This window comes from Microtus pennsylvanicus, chromosome 7, assembly GCF_037038515.1.
Source record: "Microtus pennsylvanicus isolate mMicPen1 chromosome 7, mMicPen1.hap1, whole genome shotgun sequence".
Lineage (NCBI taxonomy): Eukaryota > Metazoa > Chordata > Mammalia > Rodentia > Cricetidae > Microtus > Microtus pennsylvanicus.
Window position 1 is genome coordinate 23,872,457 of NC_134585.1, and position 23,519 is coordinate 23,895,975.

The 23,519-nt window shown below is 51.9% G+C and overlaps 1 protein-coding gene across 3 annotated transcripts; it reads right to left on the minus strand.

The window, feature by feature from the left end:
• Window positions 1–1,621: 1,621 nt before the first annotated feature.
• Window positions 1,622–23,519, minus strand: Dnajb12 (DnaJ heat shock protein family (Hsp40) member B12). 3 transcript variants are annotated; one of them, XM_075980190.1, is made up of 9 exons: window positions 23,286–23,519; window positions 11,449–11,629; window positions 10,282–10,427; window positions 8,470–8,655; window positions 8,304–8,383; window positions 6,887–6,996; window positions 5,404–5,576; window positions 4,451–4,548; window positions 1,622–3,386 (listed from the first exon to the last, which is right to left on the minus strand). In XM_075980190.1, exons 1-9 carry the CDS (start codon window positions 23,416–23,418, stop codon window positions 3,357–3,359), a joined length of 1,137 nt encoding a protein of 378 aa, XP_075836305.1. In that variant the 5' UTR covers window positions 23,419–23,519; the 3' UTR covers window positions 1,622–3,356. The 3 variants fall into 3 exon arrangements, with proteins under 3 accessions (XP_075836305.1, XP_075836307.1, XP_075836306.1); XM_075980192.1 differs by having other exon boundaries at window positions 4,405–4,548; XM_075980191.1 differs by having other exon boundaries at window positions 4,399–4,548.

Genomic DNA, 23,519 nt, shown 5'->3' on the forward strand with positions numbered 1-23,519 from the left:
CAGCCAGTGCTTAAGAAGCCAGACTTGAGCATGAGGCAGCTGGAGTCCACACTGACACTAATAACTGGTTTTCTATGCTGCTTCTGGGTTTGATTCCAACTGACGGACACAGTCCTTTATAGGAGGTGGACACCCGTGTCATTTTGAAGCGAGACACCTGCTAGACTGGGCAGTTCAATCCAGTTGATGTGCGTTTTCCAAGTGTTTTCACCCATGTCCGTGTTCCTGAATTTACACCGACTACACTTGAAGACCAGGTTTGGCCTGGAGTAGTGGTTCATCACCCCTAATCCTAGCACTCTGGAGGTGGAGGCAGGAGAATTAGAAGTTCAAGGACTACATGAAACCTGTCTCAAAAAGAAAGTAAAAAATCCTAAGAAGCCCCAGATACATTACCCATAATTCCCAGCACCAGGGAATCACAGGCAGGAAGCTGACTATTGCAAATTGAAAGCCAGCCTGATCTACATAGTGAGTTTCATGGCAGCCAGGGCTAGCTAGTGACTCTATCTCATAAAATCTAAACCAAACCAAACCAAACCCACATGGTCATGTCAAACAGTGATTTGGTTCCAGTGACTGTCTGAAGAATGGTCATTTTGCTAGGCTTCCAAACAGGCAAACACACAATTTTCAGAAAGCCCCTTGACACCTTCTGGAAAGTCTGTTTCCAGTTCTGGGAAATGGGCTGACTCCCACTTACAGTGTGAGGCTTGAGGGAATTCTGAGCAGGTCCTGAACCAGTGTCAAATGTCGGAACTCCGCACACCTGCCCCAGCCAGCCAGGTGACATGATTGTCTGGCAGAGATTAGGCCAGGTGCCTGTTCCTTGTCCCTCGGAGCCCCTGTCCAGGACCTGAGCAGGGTGGATCTAGGAGATAGCGGGCAGGTCCCTGAGGCCCAGAAGGGCTTTTCTTGCCACCTGACGGGGAGGAGCAGCCGGCTGAAAGCCTCTTTTTTGCTGCAGATGGATGGTGTCCCACCCCTTCTGGCTCGCTGAGCTGTTTAGTTAGTACGGGAGGGTGGGGGGTAGGAAGCTGGCTGTCCCTTCTGCCAAGTGCAGCTAACAAGTGGCAGCTTGCAGGCCGGGGCAGGCTGCGGTGACCCTGCTGGGGACAGCCAATGAGCTCCCGGGCTGCGGTGGCACCACCAGGCAGCCTGCCTGCCTTTGGCTGGCGTGCAAGCGGGAGGGGCCTGGGCCCGCCACTCAGGGCTGGCGGCCCTGTCTCCGGGAGGCTGGGCAGATCTGCGGCTCACTCACCCTTGGAGCCTGAGGCTGCCTCAGTGTTAGCTTTTCCCACCTCCCAGGGAGAGGAGACTGTGGGAGAGAAGATGGTGGACCAGAGATGGCAAGACTCACTTGGGAATTTACCGCATGTCCCAGATCAGGAATGGGTTCCAGCCCAGGCCAGTGACAGGAAAAACAGAAGGTGTAAAGGGGTGATGGGCAGGTCCCCATCTAGGATTGATGTCTGGGGCACCATGTTCTTCACCCCCACAGTCATCTGGGCTCCATATCCTTTGTCTGCAGCTCCTGAGGAGCAGGCTGGATGGTGTCCATAGCAACTGGTGGGAGCTCTATGCCCCAATCTCCTGCTCAATGCATACCCACCACTGCCAATGACATAATAAACATATATTTATAGATGTACAATATCAGAACTCTAATTCAAGAAATACAGCTTCTCAGGGGATCCTTTAGGATCTATGTTCTTATTGCACATGGCTCAGCCCCTCTAGGGACAGGTACCAAGACCAGACAGTTGGGGTGGTGGAGGCAGAGCACCAGGACCACTGTGGGCGGGGTACTCTGGTCTTTGCCCAGTTCTCATCATCTTTCCGGGCCAGGGTGGCCACTTCATTGCAGGGTGGGACCTTGTTTTAAAAAGAAACCAGATTTGACATTCCTAACCAAACTTCCTTTACCAGCAAGAATCCTATTTGTTAGGGGTTGAATTATAGAGAGAGACCCTGGGGGGACAGATGCCACCTCTGGGCTGGCAGCTTGGGGAAGTAAGGCTTTGGAAGACGGCAGGTGCAAAGCCACATCCACCGCCACAGGAAAACTGAGAAATGGCGGTTCCCAAAGGCCCATGATAACCGTGGGAGTAGACTAAACTCCCTCCTGCCCTGGCAGCAATGGCTGCTTTGAGAAAATTCCGCATCTGAAGGGGAAAGCCATTCTGGTTGTTGTGGATTCTTCATCCAGTGACTAAAGGTCTGGTAGAGTCCGCTGTGGAAGTAGAGACAGGCGCCCACAGGCAACGGGCTCCTCTTCACAGGCTCGGCTGCACCTGGGTCCTGGCTCAACTCCCGGATGAAGAGCCTTCTGGAGTTCTTGGTGCACAACTTAGAGAACCTGTTGGCAATGGTGGAGCTGTGCCGTGGCACCTGTAAGGCAAACCCACCTGGGGACTTGGGTGGGGAAGAGGTATGGGTAGGGGGACTGGCTGCAGGGCTCCTGGGCACTAGGGCCGAGAGTCCACCTGAGGCTGCCAGGAGGAGGCAGCGTGAGGAGCTGGCCTCACACCAGTAGGGCCATCTGGGGTCTCTGCCATGGCCCAATACTGACCACCTATCTATCTCCAGGGGTACCTTTCTCTGCCCCCAGCCTGGTCCCCCTACCTTAACCTTAAGCCTGGTGACCTTTGGAAGTTTCCTATGGATTTATACCACCATGATTACTGCTGCCATCAAAGCCAGGCTGGGGCTAAGGGTGACTGACGCTAAGAGCATCTGACTTGACTTTCCGTGTGCGGTAGGCACGGCTACTGTCTAACTTTTGAAAACCAGGCTGCCTTCTTACTTAAACAGACCTCATTTTCTAAAATATGGAAGAAATCAACTAGACATCTTAACCCAATCCCTGCAGTTAAAAAAGACTTTATATATATATATATCTTTATATATGTCTATTTACATATAAATAGATATATATACATACGTATGCATTTCTAAATTACATTCTCTGGAACTCTCTCCTCTCTATTCCTTGGCCCATGCCTCTGTCTGGCTTCTCCTGTAAGGTGACTGGTGCTGGCTCCTGGGAGGGGGGGAGGAGAGACAGTGGGGAGTCCCCTCCCCCAGTCCTTCCCCACAGACATTTGCTGCAAGTTTTACATTCTACTTTCGTTGCCATGGTTTCTGTATCCTAGGAGCCCGCGATGTGGAGCTTCTTGCCAGCCTGGGAGGGGAGGAAGCAGCCCTGCAGCAGGCTTTCTTTCTTTCTGTCCGTCCTAAGAGCTTTCTGCAGTCACTGCGAGAGAGGGCAGCTGGGCGGTGTTCGGCCTCTAGTTCCACTTTGTTTCCTGTGTCTTTCCTTAAATATATAGTCCATCACCTTGGCTCAGTGTGTGTCACCAAAAATTCTCCAGGGATTTCATAGTCTGGGGAAAAGAGGGAGACAGTTAGGTGAGCAGCTATAGCAGGCACCTCCAGCTCAACCCCACGTGCAAGCAGCTGGCCCTGCCCAAGCCCTGTGCCACCTGTGTGATGAGCTGCTTCAGAGCTGACATTGGCTAGCGAGTGGCCTTGGAGCAGTCTGCAGCTGGCTGTGTGTCAGGGGACACAGACAGAGGAGGGGGTAGGCAGGGTACCTATGCAAAGAACTGGCTCTGCCCACACTCTGCTGGGCTTGAGCCAGGCTACCCACTCCTGGCACTGGGAACTGAGCCCATAGCCCACTTGCTGGAGAAGGGGTGGAGGGGGTGGGGTGCCCGTTAATAGCAACTTTCACTTTTCCTCACCCCTCCTGTGCTCAGTGGCTGCTTTTGACCCTGAACTTGTGACCTTTTGTTCCCTTCCTCGAGACCACAGGAGAGATGCTGGGTGGGGCCGGATGTTCGTGGCTCCTAGGCTCCCAGGTGCAGAGCACTGAAGTGAGGGCCTCAGATACCCCCAGAGAGGGAGTGGTCAGAGGCTCCACAGCCCTCTCCTGCCTGTGGATGGGCTGGTTCATTTTGCTCCATTTCCTCCTGCCTGGAACGAGGGGGAGATAGGCTCCCGGCCACTAACTCCCATGGATTTCCCTGTTTTCAGTGACCCAGTACTATGTGACAGCAAAGGCAATAAAAGCTTAGGCTTGGGAAAGGGATGAGGTGGCTTGATCATTGGAGTAGGTAAAGGAACCACAAGGGCCTTTGCCTTTTGGGTACCCCTGTCCTGGAACCGTGAGGAGGTTTAAGGCAGAACAGGGTGACTGGAGAGCTGCCACAGGCCTCAGCTTTCCAAGGTGCCCAGGGCCTTCTCTGGAGGAGGCTGGAGGTGTCAGGATGTGAAGAGTCTCTGCCATCATTACCAGGCTTCCTCCCTCCCTCCTCCCCCCCCCCCCCTTCCTCTGCTCATGACCAAGGCCAAGGCTGCCAGGAATTGCAGCAAAGAAGCAGTCCTGGCTCATACTTGGACCTGGTGCTGCGCTGGCCCAGAACTATCCATGCAGGGAGGCCTGCACCTCTGACAGTCGACTGCAGCTCGGGGTGCTCATCTTCTGTGCTCTGTGGTACATGTCTGTGTCACCAAAGTAGCGGGCCCGGTACAGCAAGCCTTCCTCTGCAAAGAAACGGGGCAAGGTCAGCGCTCCAAGACCTCCTGGGGTTTACCTACCTGAGCCCAGGGTGAAACAGAAAGACAGGACCAGGAGCTGGGGCAGGGCTGACCTCCGAGCAGGGGAGAACCTGAATAAGAGACTGAGCTCCCCCTTGGGAAGAGAGGCGACAGAGGCACTCTCCCACAGAACACAAGGAGGCTAGCCAAGGAGAGAACCTATGGTCCTTGTCGTATAGTCCTGGCGTCCCACAGAAAGACCAGGGGCATACAGGATCTGTGCATGGCCAAGGGTGTCCAATCTGTCTCTTACACACTCACCTCTAGCAACTACAACAGGCACCAGTGACCCATGACGACCTCAATGAAGTCATCAATTGGCCCTGGGCTTATAGCCCTAGGGGAAGCCAGGAGTGGAGTTCAAGTCTTGGCAGTAAGGCGGCTGGCACGGGACAGTGCCAGGTGCTGGGCAGCACTTGAGCAGGGTTTTCCTATTCTCAGGCACAGTTCCTGGCTGCCCCTTTCCAGCTATCACCAGCACTGCTACTCCCACCCTCCCATGCTTGAGAACACAGACAAGTATCCATAGGTACACACTTGCACACATGCGCGCACATACGCGCAGACACGAACACATGCATGAGGACATGCATACACATGCAAACACACACATGCACACACATGTGCACATACGCGCAGACACGAACACATGCACGAGGACATGCATACACACACAAACACACACATGCACACACATGCACACACACATGCGCACATACGCGCAGACACGCGCACACACACATGCACGAGGACATGCACACACATACAAACACACACACGCACACACACGTGTGCACTCACTCTGCTGCTTTTCCTTCCAGCAGTTGTTTCGGAGGTTGGCGATATAATCATCTTCCACATTCCGTTCCACGGTTTTGAGGCTGGAGCCCGTGTATTCTTCGGAAAAGGTGTCTGCCACATAGTACGTGACACTCAGGTGGTCAGTGACTCGCTTGTGGACATGGCCCACCGACCTGACCAGAAACACAGCAGACACAAAGTGGGCAGCTGGAAGGGTGATGGCCCGGTGGCAGGAGGTGCCACACAGGCCACAGGGACAGCTGGCTCCCCAAAATGAAGGTCTGCAGCGAAGGAGGAATGCCCTCTGCTGCATGAAGAGTCCAGCCTATGGAAACCCCACCTTTAGGTGCTCTGCTGAGAACTGGGGCATGTGGGAGAAGTCCTGAGGAGAGGTCTGGGAAGCTGCTCTTGGCAAGGGTGTGGGCTCTGTCTTCCCTGTCTCTAAGCTCAGGGACGTCCAGGGCCTGCCTGGAGTTCTGAGTCCCAGGTTGAAATGAGAGCACAGAGCTGTGTCTGTCTCTAAATGGTGTGTATGAGCATGGGTTGGGAGCTCATATTCAACTCCACAAGAGAAACCAAAAAGGAACAGAATGTCAGAAGAAGCTGTAGCCACAGGATCTGCGGGCAGCAAGAGAAGCCTTGACAGCCAGCAGGAGCCACTGCTCCAGAGAGGCAGCCCCAGCACGCATTCTTTATCTGTCTCCAGCTGCTGGAGAAGGGTTGCACCTGGCTCCAGGCAAGCTGTACTGGTGGAGGAGCAGAGGCCAACTCTGCCCCCTGCTGGCTGAGGGAGCCTGCCGGGGCCTTGGCAGTGGGCGGGCCAAGGGATCAGAGCTAAGGGCTTGCGGGAGCAGAAGCTGAGAAGCCACTGTTCCTGGCACTAGGAAAAAACAGGCACTGGCACCTCTGAGGGTCAGCTCACTCACTCAAGCTGACCACTGGCCGTTGAGAGCGCGTAGCCACTCAACAGACATTGCTGAGCTCGTCCAGTGGGCGAGGCATCTCACACGTGTTACTAATTCCTCCAAGTAGATGGACGCTATTGTTTCCATTTTACAGATGAGGGAACCAAGGTTACATGACTCACCTGGGGTCATAGCTCTCAATGCAGAACCAGGATGTAAGCCACCCCCCTCTGAAGGACTAAACCCCTGTTCTTTCTTAGGGATTCAAACAGACTGTAAATAAGAGTAGAGGCCCTCTCAGGGTCAGCAAAGGTGGGAACCGTGGTGGGAAGTCATGTTTATAAAATCACGCAGGACAGTGTGTCGCCTCGAGGAGGGGCCAGGAACTTCTTTGGTGTTTTCTGAGGGGTCATGAGCCTCAAAAGTCTAAGGGGCTAGGCTCAGACAGTGTTCTTCTCGACCTAAGCCAGCTTTCTCTGCTATGCGTGGGTACCTGCTAGATCAGGGTGGGAAGGTGGAGCTCTGGTGAGGACCGAGTTCCCCTACGGTGCTGGGCTGGCCCAGGGATGTGTACTCACGGTCTCGGGCTCAGGCTGTAGGGTGGGCTGGATACCATGAGCTGGCTGAGCGCGGACACCAGGATGAGAATGAGGATGGGCATCAGCTGGACAAACACTCCGAGCCCGCCCTGGAGGAAGAACGGCTGACGGTCAGAGCTCCCCAGGATAACGGCACCTGTGATGCCCTCCCTCTTTTCCCTCCCATAGTTCTCTCCCAGGGCAGAAGATCCTCCACATGGCAGCTTTTCCAGAAAAAGACAAAGCAAGCAGTGACGAGCACATGATGTGTGCAGACAGTCAAGAAAGAACAACCACCAGCGAGTGTCGGTGGCTGGAAGGAAGGCAGGCCGGAGAGAGACCTCACAGTCCGTATCTTTTTTGAATTGTGAGCCACACAAATACACTGCCGATAGAAAAGCAGCGAATTAAAGGGTTGGGACGCAGTCTGTAGTATGCAGCTTTTCTAGCACGAACAAGGCCTTGGGTTTGATTCGTAGAACAAAAACAAGACAACTAAAAATAAATTCATTATATAAAATTGTGATTTTAAAACCTCTTCTGTATGTTAGATATAAAGACATGCCTATAATCCTAACACTCGGGAGGCAGAGACAGGAGAATAGCTGAAAGTTGGCATCCCAGACCAGCCATGGTTACATAGCAAAATTCTGTCTCAACCAAAAGTAGAGCTGGGCATGGTGGCACTCAGCAGAGGCAGGAGGATCTCTGAGTTCCAGACAAGCAGTCTACATAGCAAGTTATAGGCCAGCCAGAGTGACCTGACATACCGAGATTCTGTCTCAGAAAACAAAACTAAAACCAAACCAAAAACATGCCCACCCCCAACGAAAAAGATGTGCTAGGCGTGGTGCCTCAGACTTATTCCCAGGTTTTGGAAGGTAGAGGTGGGGATATCAAGAGTTCAAGGTTGTTTTCAACTGCAGGGGAAATCCTGGGAGAGAGGGGGAAAGAGAGGAGGAGGAAGGGGAAGAGAGGGAGGAGAGAGAGAGTGAGGTGGGGGAGGATGAGGGGAGCACACAAGCCTGTGTCCCTCTGTTTAACTCTCTTCACTTGTTGACGGCAGTGTTTGGGTCTCAGCCAGCTGCCTGTGTTGATCTGTAGCATGCCAAATGTGTCTGAAACACTGCCTAGTTATAAAGCTTCTACTCACTTTCTAGAAGGCTGAGCACCCACGCAGGCCTTTTGGTTCTCTCATGACGTTTGCTCAGAAAATGTTATCTCAGCCTTAAGAACCGACTCACAAAAATTCTGTCCTATCCGCCCCAAGCTGTTATGCAACAGGAGTGTGGCTCCCTCTGGTGTCCCTTGGCAGAATGGCACCGGGATGGCAGAAAGATGGATCCTTGGCTTCAGAGTATAATTAAGAGGATGAAGAGTCCCTTTGTTAGGGCTACCCCCCTGGTTGGTCACTCACGTCACCCTGATTCTCCCTGCGGTCCTGCCTCTGCTGGTAGGTGTATCGCATTCGGCCATTGCTGTAGACATGGACATTACCTGCAAGGTGGAAGTCCTGAGTCAGGGGCTACCGCTTCCAGACCCCACCGTCACCCCCAGCACGAGCTGGCGGCTTGTGGACTTACTGGAAGGAAAGCCACCACCAAAGAACATATTAAAGAGGTCTTCAGGGGAGATGTCGGCTTCAAAGCCTCGGTGGAAGTCCCCGTGGCCGTGGCCGTGCCGTGCAGCCTGGCTCTTGTCGTCACCAAACTGGTCGTACTGTTTCCTTTTCTCTGGGTTGCTGAGTACGGCATATGCTGTGCCGATGGCTGGAAGGGGTGAAAAGATCAGGCCTTAGTCGGCTGGGTGTGGGTGGGGCCCCGATACAGCCAAGAACTTGCTTCCTTCAGGTCTTGGGGACGGGGAGGGGGGACTTAGGGGCAGAGACAACCAGACCATTGAGCAAGCGTTGGGGAGCAGGTGATCAGGAGCACCCCTAAGCAAGTCTGTAGTCTGGGCTGTGAGGAGCACTAACACTCAAGCTCCCTTTATCATTCATTCATTCATTCATTCATTCATTCATTGTCCCTACTACATCACCTAGACTGCCAGAATTGTCCAGGAACTTGTTAAGTAGCCTACGTTGCCCCCCAACTCTTTATTCTCTTGCCTCTGTGTTGGGGTTGTAGGCATGATCTACACACCTGTTTCAGGTGTGTCTGGCTCAAGTACTTTCGCACTGCACACTCTCACCTGTGGGGTGCCCGAGACAGGGTAATACAATCCTGAAGTCAGAGTGTGACCCAAAATAGCAGACCCGAGGCCCTTTGTTGTAAACAGGAGCAGCAGGCGCTGCTGGGAAGGGACAACCCTCTGCTTTCTCGTGGAGACTCCTGTGTGTCTGATAATGTGGCCAGGATGAGGCTGCTCTCCCCAAGGCCCAGGCCCCAGCTGCTGTTTTCTGCTTGGCACTGGGGCCTCCTTGCCAGTGCTCCCAGGGCAGAAGGTCAGCGCTTCCCAGAGCCTGCTTCCCCTCTGCTCCCCAACTCACAGCAGTGGGCTACAGACTCGTTTCGGAGCTTACAGCCCTGCACGGGAGGACAGAATCCTCTTTTCCCATCTGACAAGGCAGAATCACTGTCGCAGCTTCCTACTCTACTACAGCTCTGACCCAGTCCTACACAACAAGGCTCAGTCACCACACCATTCCCCGAAGGGGACAGTACCCAGGGACCAAAAAAATGCAAGGCCCTTGCAACACAGGGCTGGCACGGAGGCAATGCACACGAGCGCCAGAGAGGGGCAGAGATGAAACTCCAGGTGCATAAAGGATGGCTTACGGCTTTGGACAGAGGTGACACACCCATTCCAAAGACCAACGGGCTCTGGGGTCAGAAGACGCTCTGTCCCCAGTGCAGGTCCAGGGCAGGTTGTGGGAGTGACACGGACAAGTGTCCTGAAGAAGTCTTCCATTACGGGGTGCCCTGTGCCTCAGGACAGGGAAGCTGCTGCTAGAAGTGTGGGCCAGGAGTCTGCTCCTGCCCCCGTGTGGTGTGACTCTGGAGAAGCCACCAGAGTTCTTCCTGGCTCCTCCACTGGAACCCAGAAAATGAAGGGGAGGCAGGTTTGGCACTGTGTGAGACTCTGCAGCCTACGTGGCTAGAGGTGGCTACTGGAACCTTATGAGGGAACAGTTATGGGATTGGAATTACACCTGAGACTACTTTCTTCTCCCCTCTACCCCGATGTCTTGGGAAAGCTGCCTTGGTCCTGTATTATCAGACAGGAGATAAAAACACCAGAACATTTGGGCATGGTGGTACACACTTTTAATCCCAGCACTTCGGAGGCTGAGGCAGAGGGATTGCTGCAAGTGCCAGGCCAGCCCAATCTACATAGGAAGACAAACAAGCATACTAACAAACAAAACCTCAAAGACCCCAGGGCTGGCTTACCTTTGAAGGCTTCGGTGGCACCAGGTGCATGGTTCTTGTCTGGATGGAATTTGAGGGCCAGTTTGCGGTAGGCCTTCTTCAGGTCCTCGTCTGAGGCACTTCTGCTCACCCCGAGGATCTCGTAGTAATCTTTACACTGCTTGACCCTGGAACAGGGAGAAGAGCGTGACAGGGAGCCTGAGGTGAGGTGTGGGAACAAGCAGTGTGTGGCACACAGCTCAGGGCAGGTGTGGGGGACCAGAGCCGGGTCAGCTGTCTGACTCAAGGGGCAAGGGAGCCACAGGGAGTTCCTTGGCATGGGGAACTGGTCAGGGCCTGCTGGAAACACTATAAATACACTTAGGACTTCACAGTGGCAGCTGCTGTCTTTGGCCAGGTGGGCATCCATTGCCTGCAGTGGCTCCCTTGCTGGAAGCTGCTTTGGAAGGACCATGAGTGACCATCAGCCAAGGGCAGATGCGTCTTGCCTACAGCAATGGCAGGCGTCTGCTCATTCCATGCACAGGACCCTGAGGAAATGCTGCTTCTGTTGCAACAAGCCTCCTCCCTGGGTCTCTGGGGGCGGGCACCCTGGGTCTTTGGAATTCCTCATTGGCATTCTCTAGGAGTCTGCTTCTGTTAGCTACAGCTGGTGGATACAAGCTGGATTGGACAAACCACTTGCCTGCCAGAAGGTGTGAACTCGACCTCAGAAGGTCTCTGAGGTTAGCTGGTGGGAGGAGGAGGGTTGGGAGGGCCTAGTCCTGAGCGGTCCTGGCTGGTGGTGTCAGGCCCAGAAGAGCATCACTCTGCAGGGCTGCCCGCCTTGGTGGCATAGCTCTGCCTTTGCCTCCTGCCCATAGGCTCTGCTCTAAAAAGGCCTTTGTTGGGGGTGGGGGTGGGGGTGGGGGTAGAATCTGGAGGGCAAGATGGCCATGTCTTTGTGTGACACACAGAACTGTGGGAGGCCTAGGGCTGGTGGCCAAGGGCAGAGGAACGCATCGGTCAGCAATGTCTCCAGTCTGGACTGTCAGCAGCTGTGGTGGTGGGTGCGTGGTGAGGTCCTGGCTCCCACCATGTAGGAAATGAAGCCGGACCTCCTCCATCTTCCAAGACTCTTCCAGGTCACAGGATGAAGGGAGGAAGGCTTCCCTGGCCCTTCCCAGCCCTCCACCCCATGGCCTCTACCTTTTCACAGCTGCCACTTGCTCTGAGGTGTAGCCCTTGGCGCTCTCTCCTCCTCCGGCCTCGCCGTTGGCTGAGGGGGTTTCGGTCCCGCCTGCCTTCCTGTGGGTGGTGTGGGATGTGTCTGTGGGTTGGGGTTGGTCACCAGCAGACTGTGCCTTCTGATTGAGGGACTCAATCAGATCTGTGAAGGAAAAAGAAGCCACCGAGGTGTCACTTGGCAGGTCTGTCCTGTTGAGCCCGACCCCTCCCTCTGTCCCACTCACCACCCTTCCAGCAAACCACTGCTCTCCTGACGTGGACCTGTTCTTTTAGGGGCTGCAGTTCTCCAGAATAGAATATTATAGATTTTAAAATATTTGCAATATTAAATTTATTAACAGATCCATGTGATTCATATAAATGAAGTAATCGCCTTCCTTATTTTCAGATATTTTGCTTACATATTTATTTTCTTTCTCAATAAGTAAAACAAACAAACAGATAACAAAAACCAACAAAAAAAGAGGAGCGGGTGTGGTGGTGTACACCTTTAATTCCAACACCCTGAGGCAAAGGAAGGAGCAAGGGGGTCTTCCTGAGTTTAAGGCTAGGCTGGTGAACGTGGTGAATTCCAGGCCACCAGGCCCACAGTAAGACTCCACTAAAACAAACAAACATCAATCCAAAGAAACCCCACATTCACACCCTATAACAAGCCGCTGGGTGAGATTGGCTCGGCAGGAAGATGAGCCCGCACCAACCCTAAGGACCTGAACTAGATCCCCAGAGCCCAGACAGAGGAGGACCAACTCCTGCAGGCTGGCCTCTCATTTCCACAAGCAAATCCCCCCCCCCCCCACACACAGAGAGAGAGAGAGAGAGAGAGAGAGAGAGAGAGAGAGAGAGAGAGAGAGAGAGAGAATGAATGAGAGACAGACAGACAGACAGAGAGGAGGGAGAGGAGAGCAAGCACAGTGGGGCATGGGAGCATATGCTTTGAGTTCCAGGCCAGCTAGGGATACACAGTAAGACCCTGTCTGAAACAAATAAACAAATAAATAAAATAAAAATTAAATAAAAGCACATTCAAGAATGACTAATGAACCCAACAGTATTTGATCTGGAATTCAGTCACTTTTACTGTTTTGTTGTTGTTTGTTTTTAGACAGGATCTTGCTATGTAGGCCAGACTGGTCTCAAATTTCACCACCCTCCTGCCTCAGCTTCCCAAGTGCTGCTGTGCCAACCTGATGCCACCCTGATATTTCTTTCACTGTGCTTGTTTGTTTTACTAGGCTTTTTGTCCTTTTAGGGATCCTTCTCCTGCTGGAATGGGGATCCGCACCCCCTCCCTCTCCCAGCACTGCACCACACTCTCCAGGGCTACTTCCTATTGTGCTTTCTCTTTTATGCGGTTCTTTAAAATGCTTTGATAGTGCCGGGCAGTGGTGGTGCACAACTTTAGTCCCAGCACTCAGGAGGCAGGCGGATCTCTGTTAGTTCAAGGCCAGCCTGGTCTACGGAGAGAGTCCCAGGACGGCCAGGGCTGTTACACAGAGAAACCCCGTCGAGGAAAACAACAAAATAAAACAAAACAAAAGAATATTAAATCTGAGGCTGGGCAGTGGTGGCTTTTTAAAAAAATACTTATTATGCACACAATATTCTGTCTGTGTGTATGTCTGCAGGCCAGAAGAGAGCACCAGACATCATTACAGATGGTTGTGAGCCACCATGTGGTTGCCGGGAACTGAACTCAGGACCTTTGGAAGAGCAGGCCATGCTCTTAGCCACTGAGCCATCTCTCCAGCCCCGTGGCTTATGCTTTTAACCCCAGTACTTGGAAGGCAGATCTCTATGAGTTTGAGGCCAGCTCGATCTGGTCTACAGAGTGAGTTCCAGGACAGTCAGGGCTACCTGGAGAAAAAAACCAAACCAAGACAACACAACACAACAACAACAACAAACCCTACTTTAATGTAAATGAATATTATTTGTGCAAAGCTAACACTAAGTCCAAGTTAATTGTTTCCTAGTCCAAATGTTTGCTTATTTACACAGGGCATCAGAATTATAAGCTGTTCAATATTCCTAGTTTAGATTTAATAGTAGTAATTCCTTTTAGCTGAAAACAGTAGTTTTTCCTTTATTATGGTAAAATAGAAAATTCACCATCTTAACCCTTTGTGTATAGGCCAAGGTCACCCAGGGACGCCTTCCGCAGTTACTCTCCACACCATTTTTGAGATACCCTATCTCAAAAATGGCTAACTGGTTGGCCAGAGGACCCCACCTGACCCCCACCCCATCTTCCAGCACAGGAAGAGTACAACCCAGCCTGGGCTTGGTTAGTTGTTGGGGGCCTCATTCTTTTTGTTTTTTTTTTCCTTTCTTTCTTTCCTTCCTCCCTCCCTCCTTCTTTTCTTTCTTTCTTTTTTTCCCAAGACAGGGTTTCTCTGTGTAGCCCTGGCTGTCTTGGAACTCACTCTGTAGACCAGGCTGGTCTCACTTTACAGAGATCTGCCTGTCTCTGCCTCCCGAGTGCTGGGGGATTCAAGGCACGTGCCATCACACCCAGTTTCGGTCTTCATTCTTCTGTGGCCAGCACTTTATAGACTTAGTACCTATCCTCCAGCTCTCAATCTTACCCCCTTTAAGGGTAAAATTCTAGGGCACAGGTGATTTTATTTTTTGGTCATTTTGTAGCCCAGACTGGCCTTGAACTTCCTATACAGCTAGGACAATCTTGAACATCCTGATACTCCACTTCTGCCTTCCAAGAGACCAACAGCCTGAGCTACCTCCCTTGGATCCATTTCCAATCACCTTCATTCTTTGCAGCCCTGAGGAACAAACACGGGCCTCACACATGCTGAGCAAGCACCCTGCCACAGAGCAACACCCCAGCTCTCTCTCTCTCTAAGTCTCATCTTTTAATGTGTATTGATACTTTGCTTGCACAGATGCCTGTGCACCACATGCACACCTGGAGTCTAGAGAGAACAGAAGGGGGCATCAAGACCCCTGAGACTGGAGTTGCAGAATGCTGTGAGCCATGTGGGTGCTGGCCATCAAACCTGGGTCCTTGCTTTGTAGACCAGCCTAGCCTTGGACTCTTAGAGATCTGCCTGCCTCTGCCTCCTGCATGCTGGGATTAAAGGTTTACTCGGCCAGTGCTCTTAACTGCTGAGCCTGCTCTCCAGTCTGACCCTTCAGATTCTTTAAGTCCAAAGCAGTATGTTCAACAGACGTCCTCTGCTGGGTGGGAGAGGACACTGTCTTCTGCGGGGGTGGGCGTGTTAGCAGTCTGTTTGATTTAGTGGGACTGGTTGGGAAGGTTAATTCCTGGAGCCTTTGCTTAGAGTGATGAGGAATGGGGAAAGCAAACCTGTCCCAGGAGACCAGGGCTGGAGACTCAGGAAAATTCCTGTGTGCTCGTTTCTATAGTCGGGTCTCTTTGTGGTACTAGGGATGGGAACTAGAATATGGACCACTGCCGATGTGGAATAACTTCTGTACACTGTGTGAATATATGTCACTATGATTGGTTAATAAACAAGCTGACTGGCCAATAGCTGAACAGGAGAAAATTAGGCAGGAAAGGCAAACAGAATGCTGGGAAGAAGAAGGGCGGAGTCTGGAGTCCAGTCAGCCGCAGAGGGAGCAGGAGATGAACATGCCATGCTAATAAAGGTACCACCACATAGCAGAGCCTAACCTAAATAAGAAATATAGGTTAACTTAAAATGTAAAAACTAGTTAGTAATAGGCCTGAGCTATTAGCCGAGCATTTATAAGTAATATTAAGTCTCTGAATGGTTATTTGGGAACTGGCGGGAGAGAAATGTCTTGACTACAGATCACAATAGGCAAATGTTCTACCATGTAACTAGTCCCTTGACCCTACTGTTATATTTTATTTATTTATCTGGGCAGGGTCTAATGTAGCCCAGATGACCATCCAGCTCTCTATGCAGCTGAGTATAAACTTCCTGCTTCCACTTCCTGAGTGCTGGGATTACAGGTGTGTGCCACCAAGTCCCAATTATTATTGCTTAGACATATTTATTTGCTTTCAGGTGTACAGGTGCTTTGCCTGCACACGTGTCCGTGTACCATGTGCATTTCTGGTGCCCACAGATTCCCGGGGACTGGAGTTATAGACAGCTGTGAGCCACCATGTGGTGCTAGGAATTGAACCTGGGTCCTCCACAAGAGCAGCTAATGTTCTTAACTGCTGAGTCACTTCTCCAGCCCTATGGTTATACTTTTTAAACAGCTGGCCATGTCAAATCATGTCAAATCTACCTCAGTGGGGTCTATATGAGATGTCACCCTAAAATGGGATCATGGTGATTCAAATCTAAGCTTCTGGTTCTTTCTGACTCAGCATCCCCAAACCCTAGAAAATGCCAAGTCATTGGAGGTTACAGCGCCCAGGCTAGAATCCCAAAACTCTTGACAGGCTCCTGGGAAAATATGTATTGAGATCCTTGTTGGGACCTAGGATACCTTGGGCCAGGGAAAAACGATGACACAACTCAGTCCAGAGTTCTTCCTGGTCTCAGGGTGACAGTATGGCACCAAGAGCCAGACACCTTCCTCCACTATATACCTCGGTCATACCCAAGGCTGGCTGGGCACTGGGCTCTGGAGGACCACTGCCCCCAGCCATGGCTGTCTCAGTGCAGCAAGCCTGCTCCATCTCACTGGGATTGGGCAATTCAAACAGAGGAGCCGACAGCAGAAATTATGGCACAAAGGGAATGGAGGCTTTGGCTGACCTCGAGGCAGTACATGGAGAAGCATTAGAGCTGGGCACAGTGGTGCACACTTGTGATCCCAGCCACACACACATATACACCCCGTGGGGTTTATTTGAGACAAGGTTTCCTCTGTGTAGCCCTGGCTGTCTTGGAACAGACCAGGCTGGCCTTGAACTCAGAGATTTGCCTGCTTCTGCAGTCTAAGTGCTGGGATTAAAGGTGTGTACCACCACCACCTGTCCATAATCCTAGTTCCTGGATGCTGAAGCAGGAGGATTTTGGAGGTTAGCCTAGGCTACATAGAGAGTTTGGGCCACAGGGTAGGACACCATCTCAAACAAGATTAGCAGCAACCATCTTTCTTCTTTCCTGCTTTGGAGGCAGTATCGTGCTATATAGTCGAGGTTGGCCCCCAAAATTCTGACCCTCCCAAATACTGAGATCACATGTGTGCCAGCACAGCTGACATGCAATGGCCATTTCTGTTACCTGTCACTGAGTGTTCAGTGTGTGAGGCCGGCACCACCACGTGGTCTATAAAAATTAGCTCACTTAATCACCACAGCAGCCTCAGAAGGGAGGTGGCACCACCCACCGCCACTCCCCTCAGGGCGAAGGTGCTGTGGCAGAGGTGCACAGGTCCCTACTTGTTAACTCTGTGGCTATCCCCGGCTGTGTCTCTGGAGGGAGGCACTCCAGATGTTATGTTCACAGCGGCCAGATTCAATGTGCAACTCTGCCCCTTACCAGCATAGATAGCAGAATGACCCTGGCTGATCCGGGACACTTATTGGCAGCTCGGTTTCCTCAGAGTGACAGCATCAGGAGGAAATAAGCTAACATACGCATGTAGTCTAGAGACTGGCAAGGGATCAGGGAGGGCCAAAATATCACACACAACCTGCGTGACCAATGGCCAGCGAGCAGCTGGCTGGGGAGGGAGGAAAGCTGTGGGTTGGGGCCAGGGGTGGCTTAGGTGGCTCAGACCACGAGACACCAGGCATGATGCAGGCAAAGCAAGAAACCAACAGATAAAACGGGGCTGGTCCTGAAGGCAGAGGGAGGAGTTGGCTCCCTGTGAGTTTGAACCACGGTGCCTGTTTTGATCTCTCTGCAAGTTGTCTGTGGTCCAGGCTCAGCCAGCCGTGCATGTCCTAGGGGCAATCTCACTAGCGATCCAACCAATGGCTGCATAAGTACTCCTCAGCAAGGACTCTGAGGCTCTCTAGGCAGTTCCATTGGTCAGCCGCTCTCTGCACAATCAAAAGGGAGTGGGGATACCCTAGGGATCACCCACAAGGCTCCCAGAGTGAGTTGCTGGCAGGCTGGTCTCGCCACTGGTCTGAAGGCCTCCAACAGGCCTGCAGCATGTGATAGTCTCATCCTGACTCATCAGTGCATCCCCTGTGACAGTGACTGGCAGACAATGTGCAATGACACAAAAGAGTTAGGTAACAGGCCAGCTGAGCGCTAACCTTAGTTCTGGGTGGGCCTGGGACACCAGTGAACCATGGAGGAGTGGGTGGGCCTGGGACATCAGTGAACCACAGAGGTGCGAACCATGGTCTGGTACTTGGGATGGGAGGCATGAAGACTGCTAAAGTCCAGGGGATTGATACCAGCCTGGGCACCACAGTGGGATGGTGTTACTTCAACAAAAAATGGGGGAGAGAGGTAAAACCCAAATCAAACAGCCCTGTATGGTCGCTCAAACCTTTAATCCTAGCACTTGGGAAACAGAAGCAGGCAGATCTTCATGAGTTTGAGTCTAGTCTGGCCTAAAAAGCAATTCCAGGACAGTCAGGGCTACATAGAAAGACCCTGACTCAAAAACAAAACCCAAACAGAAAGGCAGGAAATCAGTAAGAAAAGGCCAAAGGGGTCAGGCGGTGGTGGCGCACGCCTTTAATCCCAGCACTTGGGAGGCAGAGGCAGGTGGATCTTTGTGAGTTCGAGGCCAGCCTGGTCTGCAAGAGCTAGTTCCAGGACAGGCTCCAAAGCCACAGAGAAACCCTGTCTCAAAAACCATTAGAAAAAAAAAAAAAGAAAAGGCCACAGGGTAACTGAGGGACTAGTGGAAGATTTACAGCTCACACTAGGCGGATACTTGGATAAATTAACACAGCTTTTCTAGGCATTTCCCTCCTAAGAGCTGTGTGAGAAGGTGGACAGGGCTTAGCATATGGCTAGCAGTTGTCACAGACTTGTTCCTACAACTTTTATTGTTGGGCAAGTAGCTGAGTGCCTGTGGCACTCAATGTGAGTCAAGGAAAGAGCTCAGTCTGGGGACAAAGCGTGGGGCTGCTGACATTCAGCGGAGTGCACATGCCTGCACATGCCACTGTAGCTAATTCCTCAGTGGAGACTTGACCCTTGTCCCTGGCTGCTTGGAGGAGCAGATGAAATTCAATAAAATACAGAGAAGGGAAGGACTGGGGAATCACACAGGGGGATTGACGTAAATGGACAACTCCACTCTGCATCCCACTGGTGGTAGAGTTCTCGCTCCCACTGACCCTAAAGGCCCAAATCCCCTCAAATCCCTTGGTTCCCCTCCTCTCCCATGGCCTTACCAGGGTGGCTTTTGACTCTGCACAGCCCCCACAGTGAGTCACTTCACAGAAGCTTGGGTAACATGAACTGTAGGTACTTAATCCAGCCAACTCTCCCTTTGGAAACTGAGTTTGGAAACTCAGTTTCTCTGGAAACTGAGGCTTAATTATATTCTCAAGACGTTCCTGCAAAATGTGCTATCTTCTATTTTCTTTGAGACAGAGTCTCACTATATAGTCCAAGCTGACCTGGAATGAAAGCTCCTCGTCTCCTGTTGGCCTCCCAGGGCTGCGATTACAGATGTATGCCACCACGTCCCCACCAGGCCCAGCTCTTTCATCCACTTCACTAAATATCAGGTGAGGCCAGTGACCATCAGGTCAACAGATGATGGGTTGGACACGGTGATGCACGCCTTTAATCCTAGCACTGGGAGGCAGAGACAGCCAGATTTCTTTGAGTTTCAGGTCAGCCTGGTCTACAAAGTGAGTTCCAGGGCAGCCTTTTGAATGAGACCTTTTTAAAAAACAAAACGCCCAGAAAAAGACAATGACTGCATCGCTTCTGCTGTGGCCTCCCAGCAGTCCTGTTCCTGCCCCACAGTGCAGTTGTTCAGTTGCGGTGTCTCCCTGTCCTGTCCCCACAGCAGGAGTTGCAAGCCCCCTCTTCTCCTTTCCACGGTGAAAGCAAACACAGGAGGGTCTTCAACTCTTGTTTGAGCCCCTTAGCTGACCGCCCCTTCACCTGCCCTTTACCTCCTGGAGATGGCGCCACGACTTTGCCCCTCCATTCTTTCCCTTCTAGTCTTTGACCTGTCCCTTTCCCCGACAATTCCACGCCTCCACGGCTATTGCCTCTGTCTGTCTCCCAGGACTCCTCTGTTGCAGCTCTGGCTAACTTGCACTGGCTAAGGGCAGGTGTGATGCTTGGTTGTCCGCCAGGCAATGGCGTCTCCATGTGCCCCGCTTTCCCAGGTGACCTCAGCTGTGCCCATTTCCAAAGACAGTCAACAAACTGGTGACAACTGGTACTTCCTCCTGGGCTCGAGACTGGTGGCTCCCCAAGACCGTTCCACCTGCACTCCCCATTCTGCCCACCTCTTCCCATCTAGTCTTTTTGGCTTGGGCCTTTCAAGGTCACAAAAGTTGACCTCAATTCCCCAGCATCCAGCCATCGTATCCCACCATTATCACAGGATGGCTCTTCATCTTTGCATTCCTAACCTATTTGGGGCCATTAGCCTTCTCATCAATCTTTTAGGCTGTCTCATTCTCTCCCTCCTTCCCCTTTTCTAGCTCAGTTTTTTTTTTTTTTTTGAAACAGAGTCTCACTATGACCCAGTCCGGGCTGGCCTCAAACAATCTGCTGTCTTCATCTCTTCACTGCTGGGATTATAGGTACATACCATTATACCCGGCCTCATGCTTTTTTCTTTAAGAACAGTATCCTTTCCGCCCTTTTTGGTCTCCTCTAGCCCAGGCTGGCTTTGTTATGCCTGGAACTCTAGCTTCCAAGTGCACACATAGGTTCGATGGACTTGGCTGCCTCTCCTGACAAAGCAAACCTCTCTAGTTCCCTCTAGACAGAACAGAGGGAAAACCCTCGGTCTAGCAGGAAAGGAGCCCCAGTCTGGCCCCATTCCATTTCCTAAATTGAACCCTCTATATAAATTCCCATTTCACTTGCCTCTAAATCTCCTTACACACAATCCCTGCCCAAACCTTTTCAAACTTCCGGCCTCCAGGTCTTCTGCCAGGATGTCTTTCCCGCTCCTCCCAACAAAATAATGTTTGAATGTTGCCTGATTTCTTTCTTTCTCCTTCAAGACAGGGTTTCTCTGTGTAGCCTGGCTGTCCTGGAATTTACTATCGAGACCAGGCTGGCCTCGAACTCAGATCCGCCTGCCTTTGCCTCCCGAGTGCTAGGATTAAAGGCTTGTGCCATACACCCAGCTATGATTGTTGCCTCATTTCATACAGCCTGCAGCTCTTCCCTCTGTGAGATAACATTATTTATGTGCCCTCATTACAGCTCGCAACACCTTATAATATAATGGTCAGGAGATTATCCTCCACACCCTCCCATCCCCCAAGGCTGTGAACTCACAGGTGGTAGGGACTGGACTTTTCATAACTACCCTGAGTCCTCAGCATCTAAACAACCGTGGCTATTTTTTTCTGTTAAATCACTGTTATCACCAGCCCTGCAATCTTTTTTCCTCTGGAAGTTTGTTCCTTTCAGATCTTGCCAATCCTGCTCAACCACCTGGCATTAAGCAGTGAACTTTGCAGGCCAAACAAAGTAGATTCTCAATATCACATACTTTTTTTTTTTTTTAAAGACAAGGTCTTACTATATAGCCCAATTGACCTCAAACTTGCAGCAATTCTCTTGTCTAAGCCTCCTGAGCTCAGGGATCACAGGCCTGGGCCACCATACCGGTCATAACCTGTTGCATTGAATAAACTATCCAAAACATTGAATGTAGACAATCACCTAATATTTTTTAACCATCATTTCCCTAGCCCAGGTCTAAACTAGCCTTATATCCTAGACAGTTCAGTGCAAGGGCTTTTATTAGTTTATACACAAGGCATGCATTCTGTCCAGCAAAGACATAACAAATATCCAACAGGTGGGCCTGTGAGATGGCTTAGCCGGTGATGGTACTCACTGCCAAGTCCACCTACCTGAGTTCGATCCCTGGGACCCACAAGATGGAAGGACATAACGGACTCTGACTTCAGTAAGTTATTTCTGATCTCCACAAGAATGAGTGAAAACACACACGAACAGCAAGCCCTGGAAGGACACCCTGTCCAAGTTCCTGAGCTAGCACAGGTGGCTTCTGCCATGCCCTTCAGGTCCTATTTCATCAGCTTTCTGAACTGCTCCTGAGCTCCCAGCAGCAATCAGCTGGAATTCTGTCACCCCCCCACCCCGTGCTCCCCATTTAAAAAGAGGGAACTCTCCCAAAGGGGAGCACCTTGAGCAAGTTACTGGAGCAGTCCTGGAAAATACAGACTGAAACCCTGTCCTAGAGGAGGCAAACAGGCCAAAGATCAACCTGCAGAGTCAGGAGGGAGGAAAGTTCAGGAATCCGGCTGCTTCGCCTGCCAGCACTCCTCTTTCTCCATTTCCAAACGTTGGCAGGGAAGGTGAGGGGCAGGCTGCCGCTCTTCACTTCACCCCATATTAAACACCTATGGGGCCCGGGGCTTTGCAATTCTTAGCTGTGTCCTATCCCGAGTCCCTTATTGCTGAGATATTTCTCACCTACAGAAGATATAAGGATAGTGGCTCTGTCTTCCTGACAAGATCGGTGACAGGATAGATAGGGAAGGACCTTCTACCCCGAAAAGCTCTTGTTATCTGCATTATCTGCTCCAACTCCTTTGCAGATAAGCAAACCCGAGTTCAGAAAAGTCACTTGGCAGTAGCTGTGCTGAGTCGTGGGTCTCTTAATTCTGAACGCCTACTACGTCAATTTACTAAGTTCACTGGCACAAACCCTGTGTGTCTTTTCTCCTTTCCGGATGGCATTACAATTTTCTTTGGGAACTTAGATTACAGACACACAAAAAAAGAAAGGGACAGCCGGGCGGTGGTGGCCCACACCTTTAATTTAATCCCAGCGCTGGGGAGGCAGAGGGAGGCGTATTTCTCTAAATTCGAGGCCAGCCTGGTCTACAAAGCGAGCTCTAGGACAGTCAGAGCTGTTACACAGAGAAACTCTGTCTCGAAAAACCAAAATAATAATGCTGCTACTACTACTACTAATTATAATAATGAGACTACCAGGTAAAGTGAGGCGACCGGTAGCAGAGACAAGTTCACTATTCCTTCCTTGGTTTGAGAGATCTCAGCCCTAGGCTACTGAGCCGCCTGGTACTTAGCGGCCGTAGCAGTCCACATACGACCCACCACCCATGTCTGCTGGGGGCGAAGGTGGGATGGGGCGGTTGAGCCTGGGATCTTCAACAATCCATCCACCCCGAAACTCGGCGTTCAAGAGACCGCAGGAGGTACTCCGAGGTGGAGTGGCTTATTTCGCGAAGGGTTCTCTGATTCGCGCGAATGTGTCTTTCTAGGAATTTCCTCCCTGTCTAGAACCCATTCTCCCTTAGAATAGTTATGTTTATTTTCCTGAACTATAATATTTCCCAGGCCGGCCACTGGCCCTGGGCCATCGAACAGCTCCCTGGGAAAGGTAGTTCGCTTTCCCTTTCACGTGAGTTCACTTCGCCTGATCGCCCAGCGCGTCTCCTTCCCAGAAACCTCATATTCCAAAGGGTTCCACAAGCACTGGAGAGACTTGAGGGCCAGGCCTTCGGAGGTCTCCAGGGGTCCAGCGGCCCACAGAGGCTCGAGACCACGGAACTACGAATCCCAGCAGCGCCCGCGCGCACCAGTGCGCAGGCGTAGCCGCGCCTCGCCACCCCTCCCCCCCCCTCCGCCAACTGCTCCCGTCGGTCCGTTCCCGTGTTCCCCCCATCCGTGCTAATGTCCCCCTCGGTCCCTGCGGCGCCTCCCACTTACCGCTGGCTCGCGGCGTCGGGTACAGCCGCTGCGCCTTCTCCAGGAAGCGCAGCGCCCGCTCCGTCTGGTTGCTCTGGATGGCCTTGAGGGCGATGCTGATACAGCGCTCGGCTTCATCCTTGTTGGATTCCATGGCGGAACCCGAGCGCGGAACCAGGGAGGGGGAGGCCGGGCGAGCGAAGGGCTGCGCCAGCCGCCGGCGCGTCGCGGGGCAGGCCGGCGCGGAAGGATGAC